The sequence below is a fragment of the Balaenoptera physalus genome (assembly GCF_965194825.1).
Source record: "Balaenoptera physalus genome assembly, chromosome: 13".
Taxonomy (NCBI): Eukaryota; Metazoa; Chordata; class Mammalia; order Artiodactyla; family Balaenopteridae; genus Balaenoptera; species Balaenoptera physalus.
The window spans coordinates 59,874,059-59,900,470 of NC_138892.1; the positions used below are offsets into that span (position 1 = coordinate 59,874,059).

At 44.3% G+C, this 26,412-nt stretch overlaps 1 protein-coding gene across 11 annotated transcripts; it reads left to right on the forward strand.

The window, feature by feature from the left end:
• The first annotated feature begins 7 nt into the window (after positions 1–7).
• RNF41 (ring finger protein 41) lies at positions 8–25,773 on the forward strand. 11 transcript variants are annotated; one of them, XM_082421851.1, is made up of 10 exons: positions 19–204; positions 3,231–3,414; positions 15,040–15,135; positions 17,390–17,502; positions 18,522–18,587; positions 18,832–18,972; positions 21,020–21,291; positions 21,992–22,127; positions 22,538–22,641; positions 23,443–25,773. In XM_082421851.1, exons 7-10 carry the CDS (start codon positions 21,143–21,145, stop codon positions 23,792–23,794), a joined length of 741 nt encoding a protein of 246 aa, XP_082277977.1. In that variant the 5' UTR covers positions 19–204; positions 3,231–3,414; positions 15,040–15,135; positions 17,390–17,502; positions 18,522–18,587; positions 18,832–18,972; positions 21,020–21,142; the 3' UTR covers positions 23,795–25,773. The 11 variants fall into 11 exon arrangements, 10 of the variants coding, with proteins under 10 accessions (XP_082277969.1, XP_082277974.1, XP_082277972.1 ...); XM_082421852.1 differs by having other exon boundaries at positions 18,849–18,972; XM_082421844.1 differs by lacking the exon at positions 18,832–18,972.
• Positions 25,774–26,412: the final 639 nt, after the last annotated feature.

Genomic DNA, 26,412 nt, shown 5'->3' on the forward strand with positions numbered 1-26,412 from the left:
CCGCCAGGTTGCGCAGCAGCGGTGGGCGGGGCAAGGGATCCGTCCCACACCGCGAAGAGTGGTCGGAACCATCTCTCGTCTTCTTCCCCTTCCCCTTCCCCTCCCAGGAAAAGCTGGGACCCGGCACCTGGGCTATCCCTTGGCCGCTGCGGCCTCAGCTCCAGCCAGGCCTGGGTACGGAGAGTCCAGACCGCTTCCAGGGCGGTGCGTACGGCGCCTGCGCGAGCTCCCACCTAAAAGAGGGTGTGGGAGGGGAGGGGGCAAGGTCCCAGGGGGGTTGGGGCGGGGGTTCGAGCTATTGGAGGTCAGGGGGAGGGATGGGAGTGAAGATGAAAAATGGAGGAAGGGAGCAGTAATAGGGAGGAGTCTAGAGGTGATAAAGGGGCGCTGATGGGTGGGTTGTTGGGGAGGTCCATTGGAGTGGGGGAGCTTTAAGAAGTGCGGGAGGGGGCCTGGGCTGGCTGGAGGACGGGGGGAGGGGGAATTGGGGGAACAACGTGGTGTTTAAATGGGCAGTGATTGACGGGCCGGAAAGGGAGGCAGGGAACATACTGGGGGTCAGTCTGGGCAGGGGCGGCGGAACCTGAACCCCCGCCCTCGAAGCGCCATAGCTTGGCTCCTCTCCCATGCCTTGTCTTTGACAGCCTTGTCTTCCTCCTCCATTCCTTCCCCCCTCTCCCTCCCACCCCTCCATGAAGGAATCTCACATTCCTTACATCCCTGCCCTGGATTGCCAGTCCCTCTTCACACACCGAAAAGCCTCCAAACCAGAACGCAGAGGAAATTGAGGATTGGGAAGGAGGGGGCCGGAGAAGGAGCAGAAAGCTGAGAGGGGTGAGGGTGTTTTGCCTGAGGGACTGACAGACATCTTCTCCATTCAGAAACTGACTTCATTCTACCTAGTAGCAAATGTGGCTGTTAGAGACTACTGAATCACTGTTCTTGGGGACTGGGCTGTGGTAGTGATAGTCTAATCCCTTCCTATACAGGTGGTTTTAGTCTGACAATAGAGCAAGAAGCTGATAATGTTGCAGGCTGATAGTTGTCCTCAGATAGGAATGGTAGGGAATCTGAGTGATGCAATAATGTTACTGCCCTGTGTGTCCAGCCGACTTTGTGGCTGTGCCTGGTACCCAGTAATGGGAAAGAAAGAACAGGCTTCTTTCAAGCATTTCCTCGTGGGCCCTCAGTACTCTAAATTTATTTTGCAGTCTGTTACTGCAAATACCTTACCTATGAATAGCGGTATTCAGTATGCTTTCACATTTATTATGTCATTTGATTTTCCTGGACAATATGTAAGGTAGATAAGGCAGTTATCATTTTCCCTATTTGACAGGTGAAGAAATTGAAAATTACAAAAGGGATACATGGCTTGTTAAAAGTCATACAGTTGGTAGAGCTGGGACCAGAACCCAAGTCTCCTGACTCCTGGTCCTCCTCTCAGTTGAAAAATCCTGTTTTGTTCTGGTCAAGGGAGCAGTGAAGGAGGATTGGTTTTCCCAGGCTGGATAACTGTTTGCTTTCTGAGTCTGGAACTTGTCACTGGAACACTGAACATAGCCAACAGCACTGGCTCCTGGAAGCATTTCTCACTGGCTCCTGGAAGCATTTCTTGAGGTGCAGGTGCTTGTGTCAGGCTGTTGCTCTTGTCAAAATGGAAGAAGCATTATACCCTCCTCTGTATTATGGATGGGAGAGACAGATCAACTTCCCCCCACCTCCAACTACAGGGAAGAGAAAGTGGATCTGGCCTTGCACTTTTATCCTCTGATTAGTTTTAAAATACCACAGTAATGTGTTATGGCTGATGAACATAGTAAACTAATGAGCACGTATACCAGACTCAGGATGAAATGGTCTCTGTTTTATGACTGAAAATCGTCATCCTTCCGCCTGCCAATGCAGGGGACACGGGTTCGTGCCCCGGTCCGGGAAGATCCCACATGCCGCGGAGCAACTAGGCCCGTGAGCCACAATTGCTGAGCCTGCGTGTCTGGAGCCTGTGCTCCGCAACGGGAGAGGCCGCGACAGTGAGAGGCCCGCGCACCGCGATGAAGAGTGGCCCCCGCTCTCCGCAACTGGAGAAAGCCCTCGCACAGAAACGGAGACCCAACACAGCCAAAAATAAATAATAAATAAATAAAAATCGTCATCCTTTCTAACATAGCCGTTAACATTGATAGATGTGAAGGTGAGGAAAAGAATTTGAATAGTTTCTATTCTGCGTCTGAAACCTTGTCTCCCTCTAGTTTCATCCTTTTAGTAATGAGAGTCTGGTCATCTTAATCTTACTGCTACCGCTAGTCGTCCCAGTTTCCTACCCTAGAATAATTTCCTGATTCACTGCCTCTTCATTTTTTTTTTTTTTTTTAAAGCCTCATCCCCTCAGGAATATTTCTGGACTTGGAAGTAGAATTGCACCTGTACCAACATTCTTGAGTATCTTCTTATGAAACAGTATTTTCCAAGCAGAGAGTAGGACAGAATTTATTTATTTATTTATTTATTTATTTATTTATTTATTTATGGCTGTGTTGGGTCTTCGTTTCTGTGTGAGGGCTTTCTCTAGTTGTGGCAAGCGGGGGCCACTCTTCATCGCGGTGCGCGGGCCTCTCACTATCGCGGCCTCTCTTGTTGCGGAGCACAGGCTCCAGACGCGCAGGCTCAGTAGTTGTGGCTCACGGGCTTAGTTGCTCCGCGGCATGTGGGATCTTCCCAGACCAGGGCTCGAACCCGTGTCCCCTGCATTGGCAGGCAGATTCTCAACCACTGCGCCACCAGGGAAGCCCAGAATTTCTTTTTATATGAATTAATTTGTGTGAAAGCACTTTGGAAACATGAAAGCATCATACTGTGCATGTAAGCTGTCATGGCTCTCTGCATTGTATAGCCACAGATTTGGACTCATTGACATTACTTTTAGTTGTGTGCGCTGAATAAAAGAACCTTTTTCTATCTCAGACAGCTCCTCTTCCCTACCTTTCTTCTTGTCCCTTTCTCTCCCCCTCTCAGCTATGTTTCAATCACCTGGCCCGTGCGTGTGATTCCTTAGCTGATGATCTCACTCCTTAGAGGGTAGCCTGGATGCCTAGCCTTGAAACCTGTAGTTCTTAGTGGAGTTGTCTCGTCTTCCTCAACCAACCACCAGATCCAAGTCTGTCTAGTTTCACTGCCAAGTGCAGGTAGTTCTTCTGACTCACCTTTTTCTTCCTTGTTCCTATTAATAGAGTGCTCCTGATTGTGACATCACATCCATCCCCTTGGCAATGGAGCTTGTCACTAGGAAGGAAGACTCAGTCGGAGAATAGCCAGCAAGATGGGTTACTGGGAGCGTCTCCTGAGTGGCACTGAGTGGAAGCATCAGGGGGTTGGAGCCTTGTGAACAGGGAACCTGCCCCCAACATTTGGAAGGTAAAGAGCCTTGATTCAGAATCCCATTCTGGGCTAGAACCCTCTTCTCTGCCAATCCGGGTTCCTTCTGCTCTTGAGAACCTGATTCTCAAAACTCTTTTATGCATAAAACTTTCTGTGATTAACCCACATCAATCTGTTCTTTGCATACTTATGTCTTACATGAACTATTAACTTTTATTTGTTGGTAAATTGCTTAGTAAATTTTACTCTTTTTATGTGTTTTATATCCTGTGTACTCAGTCATTGGGCTCAAGCCTACACCTTAGTTTGAGGACATGGATTGTGTTTTCTGTTTCTTTTACATGTCTGTACTGGCAAGGGGGCTGTGTATATAGGATGAAGATGAGGTTTGGGGTAACCATACAAATAGTGCTTGGTGCTGGTGACCAAGGGGCAGGTCCTTGCTGGTCTTTGAGGCCTGGTAAGCCTCACTTTAGGTGTTAGAGTTGTTAGTTGGGAGTTGTTGAAGAATTGTGTGCCCTCTGGATTCTTCTTTAAATTGAACCAATTAAAATGTGCTGAAGAAGCCTAACTTTAAAAATCTCCTGTGCTAAATCTAGTCTGGATCACAGCATTCTGGAATTAAATGGAACTTTAGAGGCAATGAGGAACCTGAGTTCCTAAGAGCTCAGTTCTCTAAGAGAGGGAGTAACTTCACTCTAAGGATTCTACTGCTTAAATGGAAAAGACCACTTTTTTCACTTGGAAAGTGGAGAGAGTTGCCAAAAGAGAGCAAGGCCAGACTTTGCTCTCATAAAGCCAGGGCACCTTGTGTAATATAATTATCCCATAATTTAGCCTATTCTTGTACTTATGTAGAATTTATGTAGTTTCGGATGTTTCATTTTATGTGGAGTAAAGGGAACTGAGGCCCAGAGAGGTTAAGTAACTTGCCCAAGGTTATACATTGGTCAGTAATAGAGCTAGAACTAGGACTCAGGTTTCTAGATTCTCAACTCAGTTTTCTTTTTTTCCAGATCTATTTCTTTATTGGGAGACAGGGAGATAAGATGAAATGTTTTAGGGACACCTGTGAGACACCCTCTACCAGCTACTTTCTTCACCAGGGTGAAATTCCTAGGAGTCATCTGTTTCATTACACTGGGGCAGGCTATGGGGCCCTTTTCCTATGTGTCTGGTGATTTGTAGTAATTGGGCTGAATCCTCAGCCCTCTGCACCTTTGCTGTATTTAGGGCATGGAGGAGAGAGAATCAGAAGGAGACTACAGCACATATACTTGGCTTTTACCTGTATGCTTTTGCCACGAATTGGTGACAGCATGCCCAGTTACTCTAAAATGGGTTGGAGTGGTTGCTGTAATGTTTCTCTTCGTGTGTGTGTGCCTGTGTGTGTGTCTGTATATGTGTGTGTGTGTGAATGTGCATGGTTTGCACACCTGTACATGGGTTCAAGAAACCCTGAATAAGGGAGGATAAATGTTCAGGCTCCGTTAGAAATAATCTGTTTTTTTTTTTTTTTTAATTTATTTTATTTATTTATTTTTGGCTGCATTGGGTCTTTGTTTCTGCACGCGGGCTTTCTCTAGTTGCAGCGAGCGGGGGCTACTCTTCGTTGCAGTGCACGGGCTTCTCATTGCGGTGGCTTCTCTTGTTGCGGAGCACGGGCTCTAGGCGCACGGGCCTCAGTAGTTGTGGCATGCGGGCTCAGTAGTTGTGGTTTGTGGGCTCTAGAGCGCAGGCTCAGTAGTTGTGGCGCACGGGCTTAGTTGCTCCGGGCATGTGGGATCTTCCAGGACCAGGGCTGGAACCCATGTCCCCTGCGTTGGCAGGCGGATTCTTAACCACTGCGCCACCAGGGAAGCCCAGAAACAATCTGTTTTGAATTCCTAGCTCTCTCTAGGGGTAGAACAGTGAAAACAACTGCAACAGTAAGTTAAAAGGGTATCGGGAAAAAAAAAAAAAAAAAAAGGGTATAGGAAGGGGTCTAATAAACTTCTCGCATTTTTATAATAATGCTGACTAGGAATATAGAGAGACATCCCAGTGTAACAGGAAGTATAGCAACATAATTACCTGGTTTGGTTCTGGCCTGTTGGGAATGCAGTTTTCAGTTTGGGTTCAGGATGTTCAAATCAGGGAAGATGGCAGAACGCCTATAAGTCTAAAGGGACACCTCAGTGCTACTTTAGTTCAGCTCCCCAACTTGAGTGAAACCTTCCAAGGCCTTTTCCTATTCCATAACTCAAGGAGAAGATCTAGGAAACTCTGCTTCCAGTGGATGTGGTCACTGGTTGTGACTCTTGAGGTCCCTGTGGTTTCAGTTTTATTAAGGCTTCTGTCCCTAGGGCAGTGAGCGGTTGAATTCTTGTACTGCATCCCCCTTGAAATGATAACCCACCCCAGTGACAGCCCTACAGCAGTGTTGAGAGTCCCCGAGAGTAGAAGGAATAGTCAAGGAGCCTAGCCTGTCAGCTTGACTGTCTGCTTAGGGGCAGGGCAAGACGAGGCAAGGAGCTAGATTCCAAGGTTGTGTATAACCACTTCAACATTTGTTTGCCATAGATGACAAATAGGAAATGCCCTAATCAGAATCGAAATCTAAATTTCCCCTTAATTCTCGAGGCCACACCTCTGAAAGGATATAGTTATAGGAGGGTAGATAAAACAGGAGCATCTCCAAGCAGATAAAGTGGAGGTTTCTATTTAGAAAGAACAATGCCCAGCATCTTTGCAGAGTTTTGTAAACCTTGACTTTATGGTAGGAACTTTGCAACTCCTAAGCCTGGCTGGTGGCTTCCCACACCCTCTGGCCATCTCTGCACCAACTGAGACTTTCTTTGGGGAAGTTCTCTGCTGTTTCTTTTGGCGATGTAGGATCCCCTGAGACCCCATTATGATAACTTTTCAGAATTTGTATTCCCCCTTAAGGTAACATTATTAGCACTGTTTTAAAATGAAAGCACAGTGAAGCACAATACAGGCTCTCAGCCTGCTTTCTGCATTGCCCCATAGCAACAAGGAAGAAAAGGATATTGTTTTAATTTTTGCCCCTTGCTCTAAAGTAACTGATTTTTAAAAATAATTAAATCTTGCAGAAATATATAACATAGATCAAAAGTATAATCTCAGCATCTAGATTTTTTAAATGTGTACACTACATATACCACTTAAAAAAAAGTTTTTATAAAAATGGGACCATACCGTACAAAATGGGACCATACTATTTTTGCAACTTGCATTTTTCAGTTAGAGAGGCAGTTTAGCACTGCAGTTAAAGGCTTGAGCTCTGGGACCAGTCTGCCTGGGTTGGAATCTGTCTCCACCACCTGTTAGCTGTATGATTTTGGAGAAGCTTTTTAACCTTTGTGCATCTGTTTCTCATCTGTAAAATGTGGATCATGGTAATGCCCACCTCACAGAGTAACTTATAGAGTTATTTTAATAATTAGTTGAGTTAATATATGAGAAATGCTTAGAATTGTGGCTAGCATATAGACATAATAAATATTGATTTAATTATTATTTAATTGTATAAGTAAAACATGATCACTGTTTAAAAAAAAAATGAAAGAAGAAGAAGAACTAAGAAAGCAAAACTGTGAGGGACTTCCCTGGTGGCACAGTGGTTAAAAACCTGCCTGCCAATGCAGGGAACACGGGTTCAAGCCCCGGTGCGGGAAGATCCCACATGCTGCAGAGCAGCTAAGCCCGTGCACCACAACTACTGAAGCCCGAGTGCCTAGAGCCCGTGCCTGCGCTCTGCAACAAAGAATAGCCCCCGCTTGCCACACCTAGAGAAAGCCTGCGCACAGCAATGAAGACCCAACGCAGCCAAAAATAAATAAATAAAATTAAAAAAAAACAAAAAAAAAACTGTGGGGCTTCCCTGGTGGCGCAGTGGTTGAGAATCTGCCTGCCAATGCAGGGGACATGGGTTCGAGCCCTGGTCTAGGAAGATCCCACATGCCGCGGAGCAACTGGGCCCGTGAGCCACAACTACTGAGCCTGCGCGTCTGGAGCCTGTGCTCCGCAACAAGAGAGGCCGCAATAGTGAGAGGCCCGCGCACTGCGATGAAGGGTGGCCTCTGCTTGCCACAACTAGAGAAAGCCCTCGCACAGAAACGAAGACCCAACACAGCCAAAAATAAATAAATAATACATAAATAAATTAAGAAAAAAAAAGAATCTAGGCAATAAAGTCTAACCTTTAAAAAAACAAAAACAAAACTGTGAGTGAAATTAAAAGTACTGATAACACGGGGAATATAGCCAATATATTATGATAACACGGGGAATATAGCCAATATATTATTATAACTCTAAATGGAGTAGAACCTTTAAAAATTGTGAATCACTTTATTGTACACCTGTCATTTATATAATATTGAACATCAACTATACTTCAATTTTAAAAATATGGAGAAAAAATAAAAATAAAAAATAAAAGTACTAAAATTCTACACTTAGAGACAGCTTCTCTAATATATATCCTTCTAGATGCTCTCCAATATAAGTGTGTACACACATAAAATTTTTTAACAAACATGGCACTATAGTATATATAATATGTATAAATGTTATTTTACTTATATATAAATAATGAATAAATTTAAATAATCTAAATAAATAAATATTAATAAAAACAAATATATCTAAGTTATTTTAATGCTACATTGTATCCCATTTTATGGATGTAAGGAATTAAACTGGACATTTGTGTCATTTCTGTTTTTTTTTTTTTTTGCTATTATAAACAATGTTTAGATAACCTAGTATATTGTTTTGTACACTTGTGTAATTATTTCCTTAGGCTAAGTTACTGGAATTAGGATTGCTAGGTAAAAGGTAAAAAATATACTTTTTTAGGACATTGGTTTTTTGTTATGATTCACCTTGATTAACTTTTTCTTGCAAGAGTACATTTTTTCCAGACCTTGCTATAGTATATTACATGTTATATGTGTATGTTGTATATGTTATATGACATAAATGACATATATAGTATATGTGACATTGAGTATTTTGGACATGTTTTTTGATTTAATCTTAATTTTGATACTTTCACAATTTAGGATAATTATAAATTTATTTCTTTATTTGAATATTGAGTACACACACAGAGAAAATCTTTTTCAAAGGTACAAAGGGATAACTGAGGAAATTAAAATTTTCCCCCTGTTCCTGTTCCTTAATGACCCTTACTCAGAAGCAACCACTGTTGGCAGTTTCCTATATATCCTTGTGGAGAGCTCCATGCATATGAAAGCATAGTCACATACGTATTATTTTTGGCACATTTATGTGGCACATCATGGTGGCACATTTACATATACTATTATATACCGTAGTTTTTTTCTCTTAGCAGTGTATCTTGGAAGACTTCATACCTGGTTCATTTTAAGGCAGCAATAATTTTTTTTTCCTCTGATTGATTTAATAGCTATTGTAGAGAAACCAGATTACAATTTGTTTATTTGAGGTAGATATTGTAAAGTCAGCAGTTCAACAGGTGAATTATGGATATTTGGTGATATTTTTGCTATCATGTAGCGGCTGTCTCAGGTAGCACCTATTCTTGACTTTCTCTTGTGCCTTCCTTTCATCCCAACTCTGTGTGTTTGTTTTGACTATGAGTGTGGCGGTAGCTATCATCCAGAACAGCACTAACCAGTGTCAGGTGGCATTAATTGAAGTAGAGAGGAAAGGTGGTAATAGTCCCATTGTGTTCATATTGGTCAGTGCACAGGTGAAGCTCCGGGTACCCTGTTTTAGAAGGACATAGGCATTCTAGAATGCTATGGGAGATTTGAGTTTAGGCTAGATATTTCTCATCTGTGCTCCTTCTGCACCCTATCTTGACCTTTCCCTGGACTGTCTAAGCACAGGGTGAGTGACTGTTGGGTACTGTGGAGGGGATTCCAGCCCTGGGATGTTAAACCAGATGGTCTCTTATGGTCCATTCTAACTCTCAATGCAAAAATAAGACTGTCTGAATCAAGTCAATAGGGAAAACTTCTGGGTGTGATCACATTCTGTCATCTTTTATTCCTGAACTTCAAAAGTAAAAGCATTCCTATACTTTTTACTCTTAAGTAATTTCTAAATTAAAAAAAAATATTTTTCCGTATTTGTGGAAGACTGTTTAAAGTTGAATTATGACAAAAAAAATGTATGCTCAATAAAACGTTTGATAGTTAAAAATAGAAGAAAAACATTATTCTTAGTCCTACACCTAAATAAAACAATTGTTATTTTGATAATTCTTTCTGGTTTCTTTGTGCATGGATTATTTATAAATATATACGTTTTTATTTATTTATTTATTTTTGGTTGTGTTGGGTCTTCGTTTCTGTGCGAGGGCTTTCTCTAGTTGCGGCGAGCGGGGGCCACTCTTCATCGCGGTGCGCGGGCCTCTCACTATCGCGGCCTCTCTTGTTGCGGAGCACAGGCTCCAGACGCGCAGGCTCAGTAGTTGTGGCTCACGGGCCCAGTTGCTCCGTGGCATGTGGGATCTTCCCAGACCAGGACTCGAACCCGTGTCCCCTGTATTGGCAGGCGGATTCTCAACCACTGCACCACCAGGGAAGCCCTATGTACGTTTTTAAACAGATCTGTATTCAAATTTGTGTCCTACTTTTTTCATCTATTATTGTATCATGTTACTGTATATTCCTCATAAGCATCATTTAAAAATAGATATGCTATTCCATCAGATGGGCTTACATTACCATAATTAAGCATAACTATATCTTCACTGTTCACTTAAATGAATAAGTGATTATCTGATTTTTAAAAGTTTACGGGTGTGATTTTTGAAAAACTATCTGGACCTCTTTTAGTACCATCCCTTCTTTTGTCCTGCTTTAAGTGTGTCCCTCTTCCTGTTTAACATAATTCCAGATGTCCTTCCTACCTTTTTCCCCAGTGACCAGATTCTCTCCCATCTTTACTTTTCCTTCTTCACTAGTGCTTTCCTCTCAGTACATAAACATCCTCAAGCCTTTCTCATCATAAGGAAAAACACCCCTACACAACCCTCTTCCTTAGCCTCCAGTGCTCCTCTAGATGGTTCTCTCTCTTTTCCTTCCTTGGAAATCAAGCTTTCGACAGGGTTGTCTTCAGTCCCCATCTCTCTGTCTCACCTGTTCACTGTGAGCCACTGCAGTCTGTCTTCCACTCCCAATGCCTCACTGAAACTGCTCGCCACAGTGCCACCCAACTCCATGAAACCGCCTTCTGCTGTGGTGTCCACAGTCCCACATCCTGGCAGTTTTTGCTTTTTTTAATCTGACTTGTGTTTGCAGTTTTTGACACTTCTTTTCCCACTAAGCATTCCACTTCCTTAGCTTTTGTGTGTGTGTGTGTGTGGGTGGTAAAAAACACATAATATAAAATTTACCACCTTAACCATTTTTGAGTATACAGTTCAGTAATGTTAAGTATGTTCACATTGTTGTGAAACAGATCTCTGGAACTTTTTCATCTTGCAAAACTGAAACTCTACTCATGAAATAAGCATTCCCCTTTCCCTCCCCCTCCCTACACCCCCAACTCCCTTAAATTTTGTGACCATCTTCTCCAGGATTTTCCACAATTTTCTCTTATCTCTGGCCAATCTTTCTCAGTCTTTTTTTGCAGGCTCCTTTTTGTCCCCCTTTTTAAATGTCACTGATAAAGTATTTTCATGCACTGTTGTTGGTAGTGTAAATTGAAAAGGCCTTTCCAGAGTATGTATGGAAGTGTCTAGGAAAACAAATAGCAGGCACGCCATTCAGTGCAGCAATTCCACCTCTCAGTGGAATCTGTCCTAGGAGAGATATTTGTTCTTGTGCTCCAAAAAATCTTGTTACAAGGGGTGTTAATTGCAACATGATTTGTTTCAGGGGAAAAATTGGCAATCAGGCAAACTTCAGTCATGAGAGAGTAATGGCAGAATATGTTGTAATCAAGGCTTAGACTGGTGGATTGGAAATTCTTACCACTAGAATATAAACTACATGAGAGAAAGAACCTTATCTGTCTTACTCATACGTGAATCTGTGGAACTTCCCTGGAGGTCCAGTGGTTAAGACTCCGTGCTTCCACTGCAGGGGGTGCGGGTTTGATCCCTGGGGAACTAAGATCCCCCATGCAATGTAGCACAGCCGAAAAAAGAATCTGTATAGCAAAGAAGGGCAATTGAAAGAATGAATGTTCACCAAGCAATGGATGGGGAGAGGAAGGTGGGAAGAGAGGCTATATTCTTTTTTATTTAATATAGATTTATTTATTTATTTATTTATTTTTGGCTGCTTTGGGTCTTCGTTGCTGCTCATGGGCTTTCTCTAGTTGCGGTGAGTGGGGGCTACTCTTCGTTGTGGTGCACGGGCTTCTCATTGCAGTGGCTTCTCTTGTTGCGGAGCATGGGCTGTAGGTGTGCGGGCTTCAGCAGTTGTGACTTGCGGGCTTTAGAGCGCAGCCTCAGTAGTTGTGGCGCATGGGCTTAGTTGCTCCGCGGCATGTGAGATCTTCCCGGACCAGGGCTCGAACCCATGTTCCCTGCATTGGCAGGCGGATTCTTAACCACTGCGCCACCAGGGAAGTCCCGAGAGGCTGTATTTTTTTAAAATGAAAATATAGTCATATATACTTGTGAAAAAAGAAAAACTAAAAAATAAAGCAAAGAGTCAGTGCTCCCCAGGGTTCTATAGTCTTCAGACCAACCCTCATTTTCTGTTTTCATTCTGTATACTTTCCCTGTGTGGCCTCTGAAAACCCATCAGCTACTACCTTCAGGATATCTACTTGGAATCTCAAACTCTACATGTCTAAAACTAGGATCATTATTTTTTTACCCCATCCAGATCTTTTTTTTTTTTAATTCTTATATTGGTAAATAAGAATTCACCACTAATTATCCAAGGCAGAAACAAAAGAGTCATCTTTTTATTACTTCCTGAACCAATATAGATTCAGATTCCTTCTTTTTAAATCTTTATTTATTTATGTTATTTTTTTTTTTTTTTGGCCACGCTGCCCGGCTTGTGGGATCCTAGTTCCCTGACCAGGGATCGAACCCGGGCCCCCCCACAGTAGAAGTGCAGAGTCCCAACCACTGGACCGCTTGATTCCTGATTCCTTCTCTGAAATGTCTTGGTTTGAGCCTTTATACTTTTTCTTAATGTGAATTTTTACAATAAACTCCTACAAAGGTCTCACTTTCTCTAATCTTCCCTACCCCCTATATTTTCTGTACAGCTACCAGAATCTGCCAGTCTAAAACAGAAATCTGATCATATCAATTTCTTAAAAATCCTTCAGGTGTACATACACTTAAAGAATCTCCCCTACAACATTTATACTAATTACAAAGGAAAAAATAATAACTCTTACAGTAGGGAAACGTGATAGACAGCACTTAACCAAAGGGTCAAAGTTAGTATCACCAGGAACAGTACAAATCAACATTATGTGCTCCTGATATGATGCATTGAGAACACAATGCCACTTCCTTTGTATTTTTGCCCAAAATGAAACCTGAATTTAATCATGAGGAAACATCAGACAAATCCAAATTGAGAAACATTCTCATATACCTGGTGTGTATTCTTAAAAATGTCAAATTTATGAAAGACAAAAAAGATTTAGTAACTTTTGCAGTTAAACGATTAAAGAAGCTTGACAATTCAGTGCATAACATAATTCAACATAATCTTGAATGTTCTTTTGCTAAAGGAGATTATTGGGACAGTTGGAAAAATTGGAAAAAAGGTTTGTAAATATAGTATTACATCAATGTTAATTTCCTGATTTTCATAATTTTACTATCAATATATAAAATAATGTTCTTTTTAGGAAATACAGTACACAGTAAAGTTATTTAGGGTTAAAAGCATCAAGTCTACAGTTTACTCTTAAGCAGTTCAGAAAATTTTTATCCATCTATCAATGTATATATATAGCAATGATAAAATAAATGTGGTTAAATGTTAACATTTAAGGAGTCTGTATGAAGGATATATATGGGATCTTTGTAAGTCTGAAATTGTCAAGATAAAAAATTAAACCCTGTAAATTTATGTCAACAAAAATCCTTCAGGTACTCCCATAGCTTTCAGATTAATTCTAATCCTAGTGTCCTAGCGCCTTCATTACTCCTAATTTAAACCATCCCTCTCCAAACTTCTAATGCTATATGCTGTCTGTTTGTTGTTGTTTGAGCCAAGATTCTTTTGGCTGTAAGATACAGAAGCCCAGGGACTTCCCCGCTGGTCCAGTGGTTAAGGCTCCGTGCTCCCAATGCAGGGGGCCTGGGTTCGATCCCTGGTCAGGGAACTAGATCCCGCGTGTCACAACTAAGAGTCTGCACGCTGCAACTAAAAGATCCTGCATGCCGCAACTAAAGATCCTGCACGTGGCAACGAAGGTCCCGCTTGCCACAACTAAGACCCGGTGCAGCCAAATAAATAAATAAATAATTTTTAAAAAGGTACAGAAGCCCAACTCAAAGCTTAAGCAAAAAGAGGATACACAGGGTGTCTCACAGAAGCCAAAGATAGGAAGGCAACTAGGTCTTGGGAACAAACCAGTCACTCTGAAGCCTCAGGACTTTCCAGCTCTCATCCAGGCCTTTCTCACTGTGTCTGTTTCAGTCTTTTCTTTCCCTCTGTAGATTTGTCTTCCTTAGTCCACATGACAGGCAAAGAAAGACCAACTCATCTTTCTTGGTGTCAAGCTCAAAATTCTCAGAGATAGGATCCGTTGGCCTGGCTTGGGTTGCATGCTCACCCTTGTCCCAGTCAGCTGCTGCCTAGGTTAAAGTCTCAGTACTAGTGAGGCAGCTTCTCCTGGAGCCATGTGGATGAGAGAGAAAGGGAGTAGAATTCCTAAAGTGAACAACTCCATGGTCTGCACTACAGCTCTCAGTAGTGGAGGTCCACAGGACAGTGACACTGGACTGCTCTTGGCTCTCTTACCACTGTCCTCATTGTCCAGTTCAGTGAGTTGCAACAAGGAGAATCACAAGGGGCCTTAGTTCTGGGTTTCACATTTCACTTTATGATGTCTTTAATATTACCCTTCATATACTCACTCTAATCCATTACTGTTGATGGATTATTCAAGGGCATGTTGGCATAGGAACAGAAGCTCAAAGGTCTGAGGAGAGACACATAGATGGATATCCCTATTTTAGAGGAAGATAGCCAGACCAAGGTGGTTTAGAGTGTCAGTTTCAGAGGGGTTGTTAGTAAGCCCAAGGCCCTGAACTTAGGCCCTAGAGATGGAGGAACAAGAATACAGAGAAATGGTGGTGATGGAGGTCAGTGTAATTGTAGCAGTGTCCTTGGGTATTGTTGTTCCTATATAAAATGGGTAAAGAAAGATAAGTGGTTCCAAAGTGAACCTTGTGATTTCTTGTCTCCATTAGCCTATATTAATCAGGATTTTTGTCAGTTTAAAGAGATAAAAACCCAGCTCAAACCAGCCTAAACATAATAGGGAACTTACTGACTCATGTAACTTATGTTCAGAAAGTGATTGTGGCTTCAGGCATGGCTGAATCCAGGCCCTCAAATGATTTCAGCTGAATTTGATTTCTCAGCTCTGCTTTCTTCATTATGGCATCATTCTTTTTTTTTTTTTTTTTTTTTTGGCCATGCTGTGTGGCGTGTGGGATCTTAGTTCCCCGACCAGGGATTGAACCCGTGCCCCCAGCAGTGGAAGCGCAGAGCCCTAACCACTGGACCACCAGGGAATTCCCAATTATGGCGTCATTCTGTAAGTAGGCTGTCCTCATTAATGGCAGAGATGGTCACTGACCACTCTGAATTGTACATCCTACCAGCTATGCAAACCCCATGAGGGCTCCAATAGAAGTCCCAGGCATCTCTCTCACTGTCCTAGGTTGGGTCACATGTCCACTAGGAAACAGGTTCTGATTCCTAAAGGAAAATTGTGATGCTGTTTACAGAAAATGGGCTGTTAGGTAGGCAAAATACATGTCCACTGTACTCTGCTGGGAAGCTCCCAGTTAAAGCAACATTTAATCATACCAAACATTTTACTGTTTTGTAAAGAACTGTGCTTGGTGCTAAACTGGATGTAGCACATGAGTTCCTACTCTTAAGGAATTTTTAATCAAGTAGTAGAAATTAGATATGTACATAAATAGGGAATTCCCTGGCGGTCCAGTGGTTAGGACTCCGCACTTCCACTGCAGGCGGCACGGGTTGGATTCCTGGTTGGGGAACGAAGATGCTATGTGGCTTGGCCAAAAAAAAAAAAAATGTATACCTAAATAATGGTTACTCTTGTGTATTGAGTGCCTAGTATGTGCCAGCAGGCATTGTGCTAAATGTTTTATATGTATTGTTTCTTTGAGGGCAACTCTGTGAGAGTCACTTCTATTATTACTTATACCAATTTTATCTGTTTAAAAAGCCACGCAGGCTTAAGAAGTATATGTAAGCCTGCCCAAGGTCACACAGCTAATGAGTAGTAGAACCGGGCATCTAAATCCAGTCAGTCTTGACTCAGTCCAGTGTTGTACTTTAGCTTGCACTTGACCTATCAAGGCCTCTCTGCATAATTTTTGGCGTGCCACGAAGCTTGTGGGATCTTAGTTCCCTGACCAAGGATCAAACCTGGGCCATTGCAGTGAAAGCGCCAAATCCTAACAACTGGACCGCCAGGGAAATCCCCCACTCCCCACCCTTTTAAATTGAACAGCCTGATTCTAAATTCCTGAGAATTACATGATTGACTCAGCTCATTTTTTTCAGGACATCACAGCTGATGGCTGGTCTGTAGATAGTCTGCCCTTATATCAGGTGCCCATCCTTGCTCCAATTAGCCCACTGGCTGGATGTTCACAGGGGAGTTTCAGTTACTGTTCAGTGATGTCTTGTTTGGGTTTGACCCTTAGGAGCTCAAAGAAGGGGCATGGCAGCCTCGCTGCTCTTTGAGTCTTTGTTCTCCTGAACTTCCCTCCCATCACCACCACCTAAATTCAGACTCTCACTATTTCTCTCCTGCCTAGATGTTCTTCCTGTCTCTAATCTCACCCCTGTTTACAGAGTGATTCTAAAAAAGAACTTTTATCACATCATTCCTTTTAAGTCTTTCAGTGGCTCCCCATAGCCTTCAGGATAAAGTCCAAACTCCTTACATAAGACTTCTCACGGCCTGGTGCCTTTCCAGCCTTGTATTTTGACACTCTCTCTCTTGCACCCTTCAGATCGAACTTTTTCTGAACCACTTAGAGTTGCCTGAACTCATCATATCCTCTCTTACCTTTTTTTTTTTAATATTTATTTTAATTAATTAATTTATTTTTGGCTACGTCAAGTCTTAGTTGCAGCACATGGACTCTTTAGTTGTGGCACGCAGACTCTTCCTTGCGGTGTGCAGGCTTCTCTCTAGTTGTGGCGTGTGGGCTTCAGAGCACGTGGGCTCTCTAGTCGTGGCACATGGGCTCAGTAGTTGCGGCGCGGGGTTAGTTGCCCCAGGGCACGTGGGATCTTAGTTCCCCGACCAGGGATCGAACCTGCGTCCCCTGCATTGAAAGGCGGATTCCTAACCACTGGACCGCCAGGGAAGTCCCCTTCTGGGCTTTTAAACGTGCTCTTTCATGTGCCTAAAACCCTAATGCCCCACCCTGCCCTGGCTCCCCCCGCCCCCACACACAACCTAGCTAACTACTTGCTCGTCCCACTGGTGTCCTGGAAAACTTCTCAGCCTCCCTCTCCTTTCAGCCTGGGTCAGGTATCCACATCTCTTGGCCTCATAGTGCCCTGTGCTCACCCTGAAAGCATTTATCACTTCATATTTTAAGTGTATATTTATATAAAATCTTTTCCCATTAGAATTAAATTTCTTGAGTCAGCTTCCCCCCGCCCACAAATGACTGGCACATAGTAAGTTCTCAATAAATATTTATTGGACAAATGAACGAATCTTGGCAATGAGATCAAGTTGGCACATATCTGTAATCTTCTGAACTGGCCTCTTTTTCCTCTGTTGTTCATTCCAGGACCTGGGTTTCAGTGATGAGACATGGGGTATGATGTAACCCGTTTCCAGGGGGATGTTGACGAAGACCTTATCTGTCCTATTTGCAGTGGAGTCTTGGAGGAGCCAGTCCAGGTGAGTCGGTCTGATGGCAGGTTTGGTGGGGCAATAGATGGCAGTGGAGCTAGTACAAAATATTCAGGGACTTCCCTGGTGGCGCAGTGGTTAAGAATCCGCCTGCCAATGCAGGGGACATGGGTTTGATCCCTGGTCTGGGAAGATCCCACATGCTGCAGAGCAACTAAGTCTGTGCGCCACAACTACTGAGCCTGCGCTCTAGAGCCCGCGAGCCACAACTACTGAGCCTACATGCTGCAACTACTGAAGCCCACGCGCCCAGAGCCTGTGCTCCACAACAAGAGAAGCCGCCGCAATGAGAAGCCCATGCACACAACCAAGAGTAGCCCCTGCTCTCTGCAACTAGAGAAAGCCTGCGCACAGCAACAAAGACCCAACGCAGCCAAAAATAGATAAATAAATAAATTTATATATATGAAAAGAAAAACATAATTGGAAAATTCGGAAATTAAAAAAAAATATATTAATAGGAAATGGGGCCAATGGGGAAGGCACTGTGTTCAGGCCCCCCTTCCCCCACTCCCTGCACTCCTGACACACGCAGAATAGAGGTTTGGTGCGAAGGAGCAGTGGCAGCTACAAGAGGAATAGGGCCTTCCAGAATCTGTCTAGAGGTGGACACCACAGAAGCGCAGTGGTTCAGATTTTCTTCAGAGGTCACTGCGAGACTTCCGTGCTGTAAAATGGTCAGCTATTTGTTTCTGTCCTCTTGACAGTAGTTTGGTAGCTTCTTTTTCTCTTCAGGGGCTCTGATTAGGTTCCATCTTCCTACCCATGACTGAACTTCTGGACTCTCCTGATAAGTTCTCTCTTCATTTTCATGATGCAGTGTTTCAGGTAATCAGCCAGTCTTCCTGCAGGCCTGCCTACTGTTTAACAAATAGGAAGTGGGGAACTGTGTGGACTGACCTAGCTTCTCCCTGGGATTTACTGAAAAAAAAAAGTTTTTGATGCAGCCATGTACTCTGCATTTTGATATGAAAGCTGCCACCTTCACTAGGTCATTTCTCTACCAGCTTTGCCAGACCAGAGATAATTGTATCTTCCTGGGGCAAGTATGAGGAGAAGCTCATGATTACCAGGCAAGTATAATGAGTGAGATGAATTCTTAACCGTTGTATTCATGGGACACCATTCTGCATGGTCCTTATTGCCTATACTCTGTAAATACCAATTAATCCTCTGCCGCTCCTGGCTAGCTGGAGATAATCCCATTTTCCAAACCAGGACACTGGTCAGTGAGGTCGCATGACCCTTCCCCCACTCACTGCTAATACAACTCCCTGGGGCTCCCCTTGATTCTTGGAGTTTATTCTTACTCTCCAGTTTTCAACTACCCAAAGGAGAACAGATGCCTGAGCTGAATGAAAATCAGACTGCATTCCAGTGGCAGCTAGCCCTGGACCATTAGAAGCAGATTGGCTGGGTGTGGAGCAAGCTCTCCTGGTGGTGTCAAGAGGTCATGGGGTATGTCAGTCCCCTCCCCACCCTGGGGCCTTGTCTGTTTTCTAGCACTATCATTTGAGGTGAGTCACATGTGGAGAAGTCAGTGGCAGTTGGTGACTAAGGCAGAACCTCCCCCCCCACCCCCCACCGACTCAGGCTTTACCTTCTGAGAAGCAGGCCAGGTTCCAGACACATTTCCAAGGGTAGAAAGCCTCTGCTAGGGATACTGATTTCCCTGTATCATATTTATTTATTTTTTGAATAGATAATAAATTCATATGGTTCAGAAATCAAAACAGTGTAAAAGGATATATGGTGACAAGTCTTGCATCCATCTTTGTCCCAGTCCACCTAATCCCCCCGTAGATAACCATGTTTATTAGTTTATTTGGTACCCTTCCAGTGTGTATGTGGGCAGATACAAGCAAGTATGAATGTACATGTATATTTGCCTACCTTTCTTAAACAAAAGGTACCGCATTCTATATACTTCTGCAGGGGTGGCAGGTTTAGATAGGAAGGTCACAAAAGAGGTTCAGTTGAGCTGAGATCTGAATGATAAGGGGCCATTCTGGCAAAGGGGAGCAGCAAAAGCCAGAGACAGGAATGAGCAGGGTGTGGACAGGGAACAGAGAGAAAGCCAGAATGGCCTGAAGTCAGTGCTGGGAGCATGATGTGAGGTGAGGAGAGGCCAGAGGCACGGGGCCAGATCAAACAGAATTTTATAAATCCTGAGCAGGAGTTTGGATTTATTTTAAGTGTAATCGGAAACCATTGTAAAATTTTAAGCAGGCGAGGAATATGATCTAGTTTGCCTTTTTAAACGATCACAGCTGCTGAATGTAGGATGGATTATAAAGAGGCAAGGTAGAAGTAGGAAAACCAGTTAGAAGACATACTTAATAATACAGATGAGAGAAGATTGTTTGAACTGGGTTAGTGGCAGTACAGATGGGGAAAAATAGACGAACTGAAGATTTTTTTTTTGGAGAGAGGGTCTATAAGATTTTGAAAAGAATCAAATATTATGTCTTTAAGTGAAAAATAAAAATGTACTGACAGTTGGATTAATGATATTGAGAATGACTTCTTTCCTTATGAAGCCTTCCTGTGTTACAGTCTTTGGTGTCTGTGAGCATCTTGAAGGCAGAAACTGTCTATCTTTTTTTATCTTAAGCACGTAGCAAAATGTTTGGGACATAATAAGTGCTCGAGTCATTCATCCATTCGTCAACATCTAGTGAGTGCCTACTGTGTTTGTCCCATGCTGGAGGCCAGATTGTGTCTCCACAGAGGCCAGAGAGTCCTCTCTCTTTGCATTATCAAGGAAGTAGGCTGAAATACGATCTTTATGAAACTGAAAAGAATGTGATTCTACAAAAATCTAGTCCTGTTTTGGAGGGTAGCCCTGGTCATTGGGACTCAGGGCAACGCCTCAGGTTGGGCCTCATAAAATAAGAACTTGAGGGAGTTCCCTGGTGGTCTAGTCGTTAAGGAATCAGCACTTTCACTGCTGTGGCTCGCGTTCAATCCCTGGTCGGGGAACTGATATCCCGCAAGCCACGTGGTGTGGCCAAAAAAAATTTTTTTTGAACTTTTGCCAGTAAATCTCTGCCCCCGCCTCCTCTCTACTTATCCCTCAAGACCCATATCAAATTCTGTCCTGTCCATAAATACCTGCCCTGATTGACCTAGACTGGAAAGATCTCACCCTCCTCTGGATTTCTTTGGCAATTATTGTGTATGTAATCCAGTTGGTAATTAATAATTGACTACCTTATGTCCTCTCATTGTCCTGGAATATTATTTATATCTCTTACTGTTATATAACTTTTTACTTGTTTGTCTTATGTCACAATCCATTTGGAATCTTGGGCACAGGAAACATATCTGAAGCCTGTCCCCCACATTGCCTTGCCCATAGTAGATCTATACTTTGCTGTGACCCCAGGGACCTCTGGTCCTAGAAGCTGCGCAGAGGCTTGATTGGCTTTGCGGAGTTATCGTACCCAGGCTCTTAGCTCCTGCTAATTCTCTTGTGCCCCTTTTGCCCTGCTCTCCCTTCTAGGCGCCTCACTGCGAGCATGCTTTCTGCAACGCCTGCATCACCCAGTGGTTCTCTCAGCAGCAGACGTGTCCGGTGGACCGGAGTGTTGTGACGGTCGCCCACCTGCGCCCAGTACCTCGGATCATGCGGAACATGTTGTCAAAGCTGCAGATCGCCTGCGACAACGCTGTGTTTGGCTGCAGTGCTATTGTCCGGCTTGACAACCTCATGTCTCACCTCAGTGACTGTGAGCACAACCCAAAACGGCCTGTGACCTGTGAACAGGGCTGTGGGTAAGATTCCTGCCCTTCTTCTGCCCACACAGACAAGGGCCTTCCCGTTTATACCCCTGTCTCTGGATCCCCTGCTCACTAGCTGAAGAGGTCTCCTGCAGGCAACGAGTGTTCCTGGCCTCCCTGGCTCCCTGCTCCAAGATCTCACTTCCGTGCTGCTTTCTGAGCTACGATCTTTTTGCTCTTGCTTTAATGAAAGAAGGGAGACAGCAATTCAGCAATCTCTGTGATACCACTAAAGACTGATTCACTTTATTCCTCCCTTTCATCCAGTACTACTTTTCTCTTTGTCAGATTGACTGCTCTAATTTCCAGGCTTCTCATGTTCCCTGTTGTCCTATTTTTTCTTTCTTTGGGGTGTGAAATATTTGATTAAATACTGATAGCTAGGGCTGTGAATCTAGGGCTTCTCAGAAGGAATGAGTGCACAGGCAGAATCTGTAGGAGGAAAGGAGAGCCACGTGGGAGATGAAACACTGTCTTAGAGAGGGAAAGAGGCCCAGAGGAAGTAGACAGCAAAGGGACGAGGGGGAGCTGGGGAGAAGGAAATGAAGGCAATAAGCAAGAGGGGGCCTGAATGTTGGAAATGAATGAATGTTAGTCATTTCAGGTAGGAAAAAGCTCTCTCAGCAGTTATCTGCCTTTGCTCACATGTCCCATTAATTCTCCTATCCTGTTCTTTTCCCACCCTGGGTGGCAGCCTGGAGATGCCCAAAGATGAGCTGCCAAACCACAACTGCATTAAGCACCTGCGCTCAGTGGTACAGCAGCAGCAGACACGAATTGCAGAGCTGGAAAAGACCTCAGCAGAACACAAACACCAGCTGGCAGAGCAGGTAGGGCGCAGAGAACACAGGGCAGAACACGTCTTTCATATGCAGATAACCTCGCGCCTGTGGGTGGCAGGTGTGAATGTGAGCAGCAGATCTGTGCCTACGCTTGAGAGCCTGGTCAGTGGATACTCTGCCTGTGCATAGCAGCGAATCAGGCTGGAGCTCTTCTTGCTTCCCTTCATCCCATCAGTGGCATTCATTTACTTAACATCTATCAAATGCCTTCCCTTGAAGGCACTATGCTAAGCACTGGGGATACAGCTGGGAATGATACAGTCATATCCCTGTCTTCATGAAGCTTCCACTCTGGTTGTTCCTCAGATCTGTCCATTTCCCTCATTCTCAGACAAACTTTTGTCTCTCATCTACTGTCTGTCTTAGCCATTATTCCTTGTTCTCCTTCCCCCCCACAGAAGCGAGACATCCAGCTGCTCAAGGCGTACATGCGTGCAATTCGCAGTGTCAACCCCAACCTTCAGAGCCTGGAGGAGACGATTGAGTACAACGAGATCCTAGAGTGAGTGTCACTCAGGACGTGGAGTCATTCATCCCACGTCCTGGCACTGAGACCTGGGGGGAGGGTAAGAAGAGGCCTGGGCTGAGGCCACTGCTTCTCAGATGTTGGGATGAAGAACAGGGCCAGAGGAGAAGGCGATAACCTTCAACCCCAGCAGAGGATCTCATATTCTTTTGGGTGGTTGGAAGGGAAAGCTTACCCAAGAGTTAGATGGGTACCCACATGTACAAAGCCCTGTATTAAAGGCTGTGGGAGTGCTAGGAAGACCAAAAAGAGAAGATATTGTCCCTGACTTCAGGGAGCTTACTGTTCAGAGAAGAAGAGAGTACAAATCCAGGAAAGTGATCTAAAATACAGCAAAAACAAGTGAAGTAAACAAGTGAAGTCTAAGATCCCTTTCAGTTCTGGAGTTCTGCATAGTTCATAGACTAAACTGTGAGTCAGTCTGTATAGTGCAAATAGTGCTGCGAGGGACACAGTATAGAGGAATAATTGCTTCATTCAGTACACATTCGTTGAGCACTTACTACATGCCAGGCACCATGTGCTAAGTATTGGGATTTTTAAGAAAAATAACAGGAACCCTACTCTCGTGGAGTTTAATCTGGTGAGTAACATGTGCTGACACTCGGATGGGACCAACTAGGGAAAGATCTGGAGTTTCTGAACTAATGATGGAAGGAAAGAAGGAGGAATCGAGTTAGGTTGAGTGCAGAGCAGGCAGTCGTTCCTATTAGGAGAAAAGCCAATGCAGAGAAAGGGGACGAGCTGGACTGACCACCTCCAACTCCCTCCACACAGGTGGGTGAACTCCCTGCAGCCAGCACGAGTGACCCGCTGGGGAGGGATGATCTCCACCCCAGATGCTGTACTCCAGGCTGTAATCAAGCGCTCCCTGGTGGAGAGTGGCTGTCCTGCATCTATTGTCAACGAGCTGATCGAAAATGCCCATGAGCGTAGCTGGCCCCAGGGTCTGGCCACACTAGAGACAAGACAGATGAACCGGCGTTACTATGAGAACTACGTGGCCAAGCGCATCCCTGGCAAGCAGGCTGTTGTCGTGATGGCCTGTGAGAACCAGCACATGGGTGATGACATGGTGCAGGAGCCAGGACTTGTCATGATATTTGCGCATGGCGTGGAAGAGATATAGGAGATCTCGACGGGCTATCTGGAAGAGATGAAAATCGGAAAATCCTGTCACTCCAGCAGCGGGGCCCTGAGTCCTCCCCACTTTCCTTAATACTGTGGCTAACAATAGAGCCACACATCTCCCTGCTCTTCTGCCACTGAAGAGGGCCCCAGGGCACTCTGCTCAGCGTTTCAGGTGGGAAACCCAGATTCCCTCCTTTTGCCTAATATCTTCCCCTACAATGTCTGTATATTTTCCATCTGGTTGGGAAAGTCCCCACCTCTATTTCTGTTTTCCTGCCTAGGGTCCCTGGTTCCAGATATTTTCAGAAAGCACAAAGATACTCATTTTCTCTAGAGGATCAGGATGGAGTGAGGCATCTTTAACTGTTCCCCGCCTCCAAAACCAGGGAATCCAGAGCAGGCAGGCCTATTGACTCTATAAACAGCATTTAGAGGGCGGCTCTGGGGAGCAGACATCCTAAAGAAATGGTAAGGATGGAACAAAACCCTAGAAATAATGAGGCCAGTAGGCCATCGCTGGTGGCCCTTAGAGGAAGACTGGACCTCTGTGCCAAGCAATACCCTGTTCAGCCCACCTTAAAGGCGTGGGCTCCCGCCGGGTCTGCAGGTGTGCAGGTGGGGATGCCGAAAATTTCCAGATGAGCTCTTCTTTCCTACGCTTTCTCACGATTAGGGAATGACAGGGTTGGGGGTGAGGGGTTAGTCCATTGGGGTGAATATGCTCAGCAGGAAGCAGCTCTCTGGCTTTTGCTGAAATTGTGTAGGCACTGCCTCTGGCACAGGCCATAATAGTTCCATAGTCCCCTCTCTCTCAGCCCTGTGATTGTAACTAGTTATTTTGATAATTTTCTTTGGCCATTGTTTGTTTATATTTCACTCCCTCCCTCACAGTTTTTCTTTTTTAAGAATGGCCTGATTATGGCTACCCCACTTTTCCAGCCCAGCCACATTGTTGGCAATTTAATTTATTTACTTTTTTTTTTTAAGAAAGGAAAAAGAAAAAAAAAATTAACAAAACTTAAAACTTCTTTTGCTGTTCCTATTGTGGGGATTTTTGGATAGGGTGGGACGGGGATGGGGTCTGTTTTATATTTTTCCTTTTCAGCACAACCTTTGGCTTTAATATAGGAAAGGCCAAGGGAGTCCTTGGCTGAACTGAAGTCTGCCCCAATCCTCCATAACCCATCTGAGATGAGGAGCTTCCTCTATTCCAGTGATGGATGTGACAGTCCAGCATCAATGACTGTGCCCTCTGGAGAACTTTGCTCCCAGCCCATCTAGGGTCTCACTGTAAAACTCTGGACTTCGAGTATTAATTTTGAAGAAATCCTGCCCACCACTCCCCCCAACACCCGGTTTCCTTGGAGATATATAGCTGGGTTCTAAGCTTCATCAGGCAAGATGGGATAGAAATTATGTCTCTGAGTACAAGCTGTGCTGTCTCACCCATACCCCCTTAGGACTTCAGCTGCATTTCGGGATGCCCAGGGCATTCCTTAATCCCTGGGGTGACTAGAAGAGTAAGAGAAGGGGAGGGATAGTGGGTATGATTGTCTTGATATGCAGGTGGAAGTGGGCTGGAGAGAGATGGCCATAAAGCTGCTCTTTTTGGAGCTTTTTTCCAGGCCAGCTTGCTGTAGGTCTGGGTAGCTGGGTCATGGCTCCACTGGAACTGTGGGGAGGAGGGAATACAGCTTGAAGGGGGTGAGGAACAGTCATATGTTCCAGCTCCAGGACATTGTGCTCAGGAATTTGAAAACGCTGCTATACTTAGTCTGGTTACTACATTTCTTCCACTCCCCTCTGCCCCTGCCTGCCTTACCCAGGCCCATTCCCTCCTGTTGTCACCCTCAGATGGAGCCAGGAAGCTCAGTTAAGGCTTCCCTACCCTTTGCACTAGTGTCTCTGCAGGTTGCTAGTTGTGTTATATATGTGCTGTTCCATGGTGTTGACTGCACTAATAAATCTTTTACTCAACTCTCTCAATTCTTAATTCACATCACTCCCCTCATGAAGGTTCTCCTCTGCTTTGGCCTTTCTCTCACCTTAATTCCCCTGACTTCCTTGCTTTGTAACCTACTCTTGTCTTAGAACTAACCTCTGTTTTAGGAGGAGTTCTGTCTGGGAGGAGTGTGCACCTCATAGCTCCTTTGCCTTGTGTGCCCTCCTGCATCCTTCCCTCCTGACTCCTGTTCTGCACAGCTGAAGCACTCTCACCAGTCATCTGAATTGTGCTCTTTGCAGGGTTTACCTTTGCTCCAAATCCATGTCTTCCCTGTGTGTTCTGGGATTTGGGGACATTTTCTATAGACGATATGCAAGTACCTTCCCCCTTGTCCCACAAACACCTTTGCTTTGGAATCTGGGATTCCATTGCAGGCAGGGAAGCCTCCACCCCCAGTGTCTCCTAACCAAGAAAGTACACATGAGGAAAGGAACCTGGAATGACTGCACCTGCTGTGGTTGTCAAATCTTGATAAACCCTTTTGTAGGCATTTGCTGCCACCTTCTCCCTATCATGAGAAAAAAAATCTTCTTTTACCACAGTGTACCATATTATAAATTTGTTGAGCATTTATCGTGCACCTAACACGAATCTAATAGCATTCTAGATAC

Bases quoted from the DNA above. Each gene is read 5' to 3' on its own strand.
- RNF41 (XM_082421843.1), top strand. From the start codon at position 17,413: ATGGGGTATGATGTAACCCGTTTCCAGGGGGATGTTGACGAAGACCTT. The intron at 21,292-21,991 runs GTAAGATTCCTG...CCTGGGTGGCAG, and splicing joins ACCTGTGAACAGGGCTGTGG to CCTGGAGATGCCCAAAGATG. The intron at 22,642-23,442 runs GTGAGTGTCACT...CCCTCCACACAG, and splicing joins GAGTACAACGAGATCCTAGA to GTGGGTGAACTCCCTGCAGC.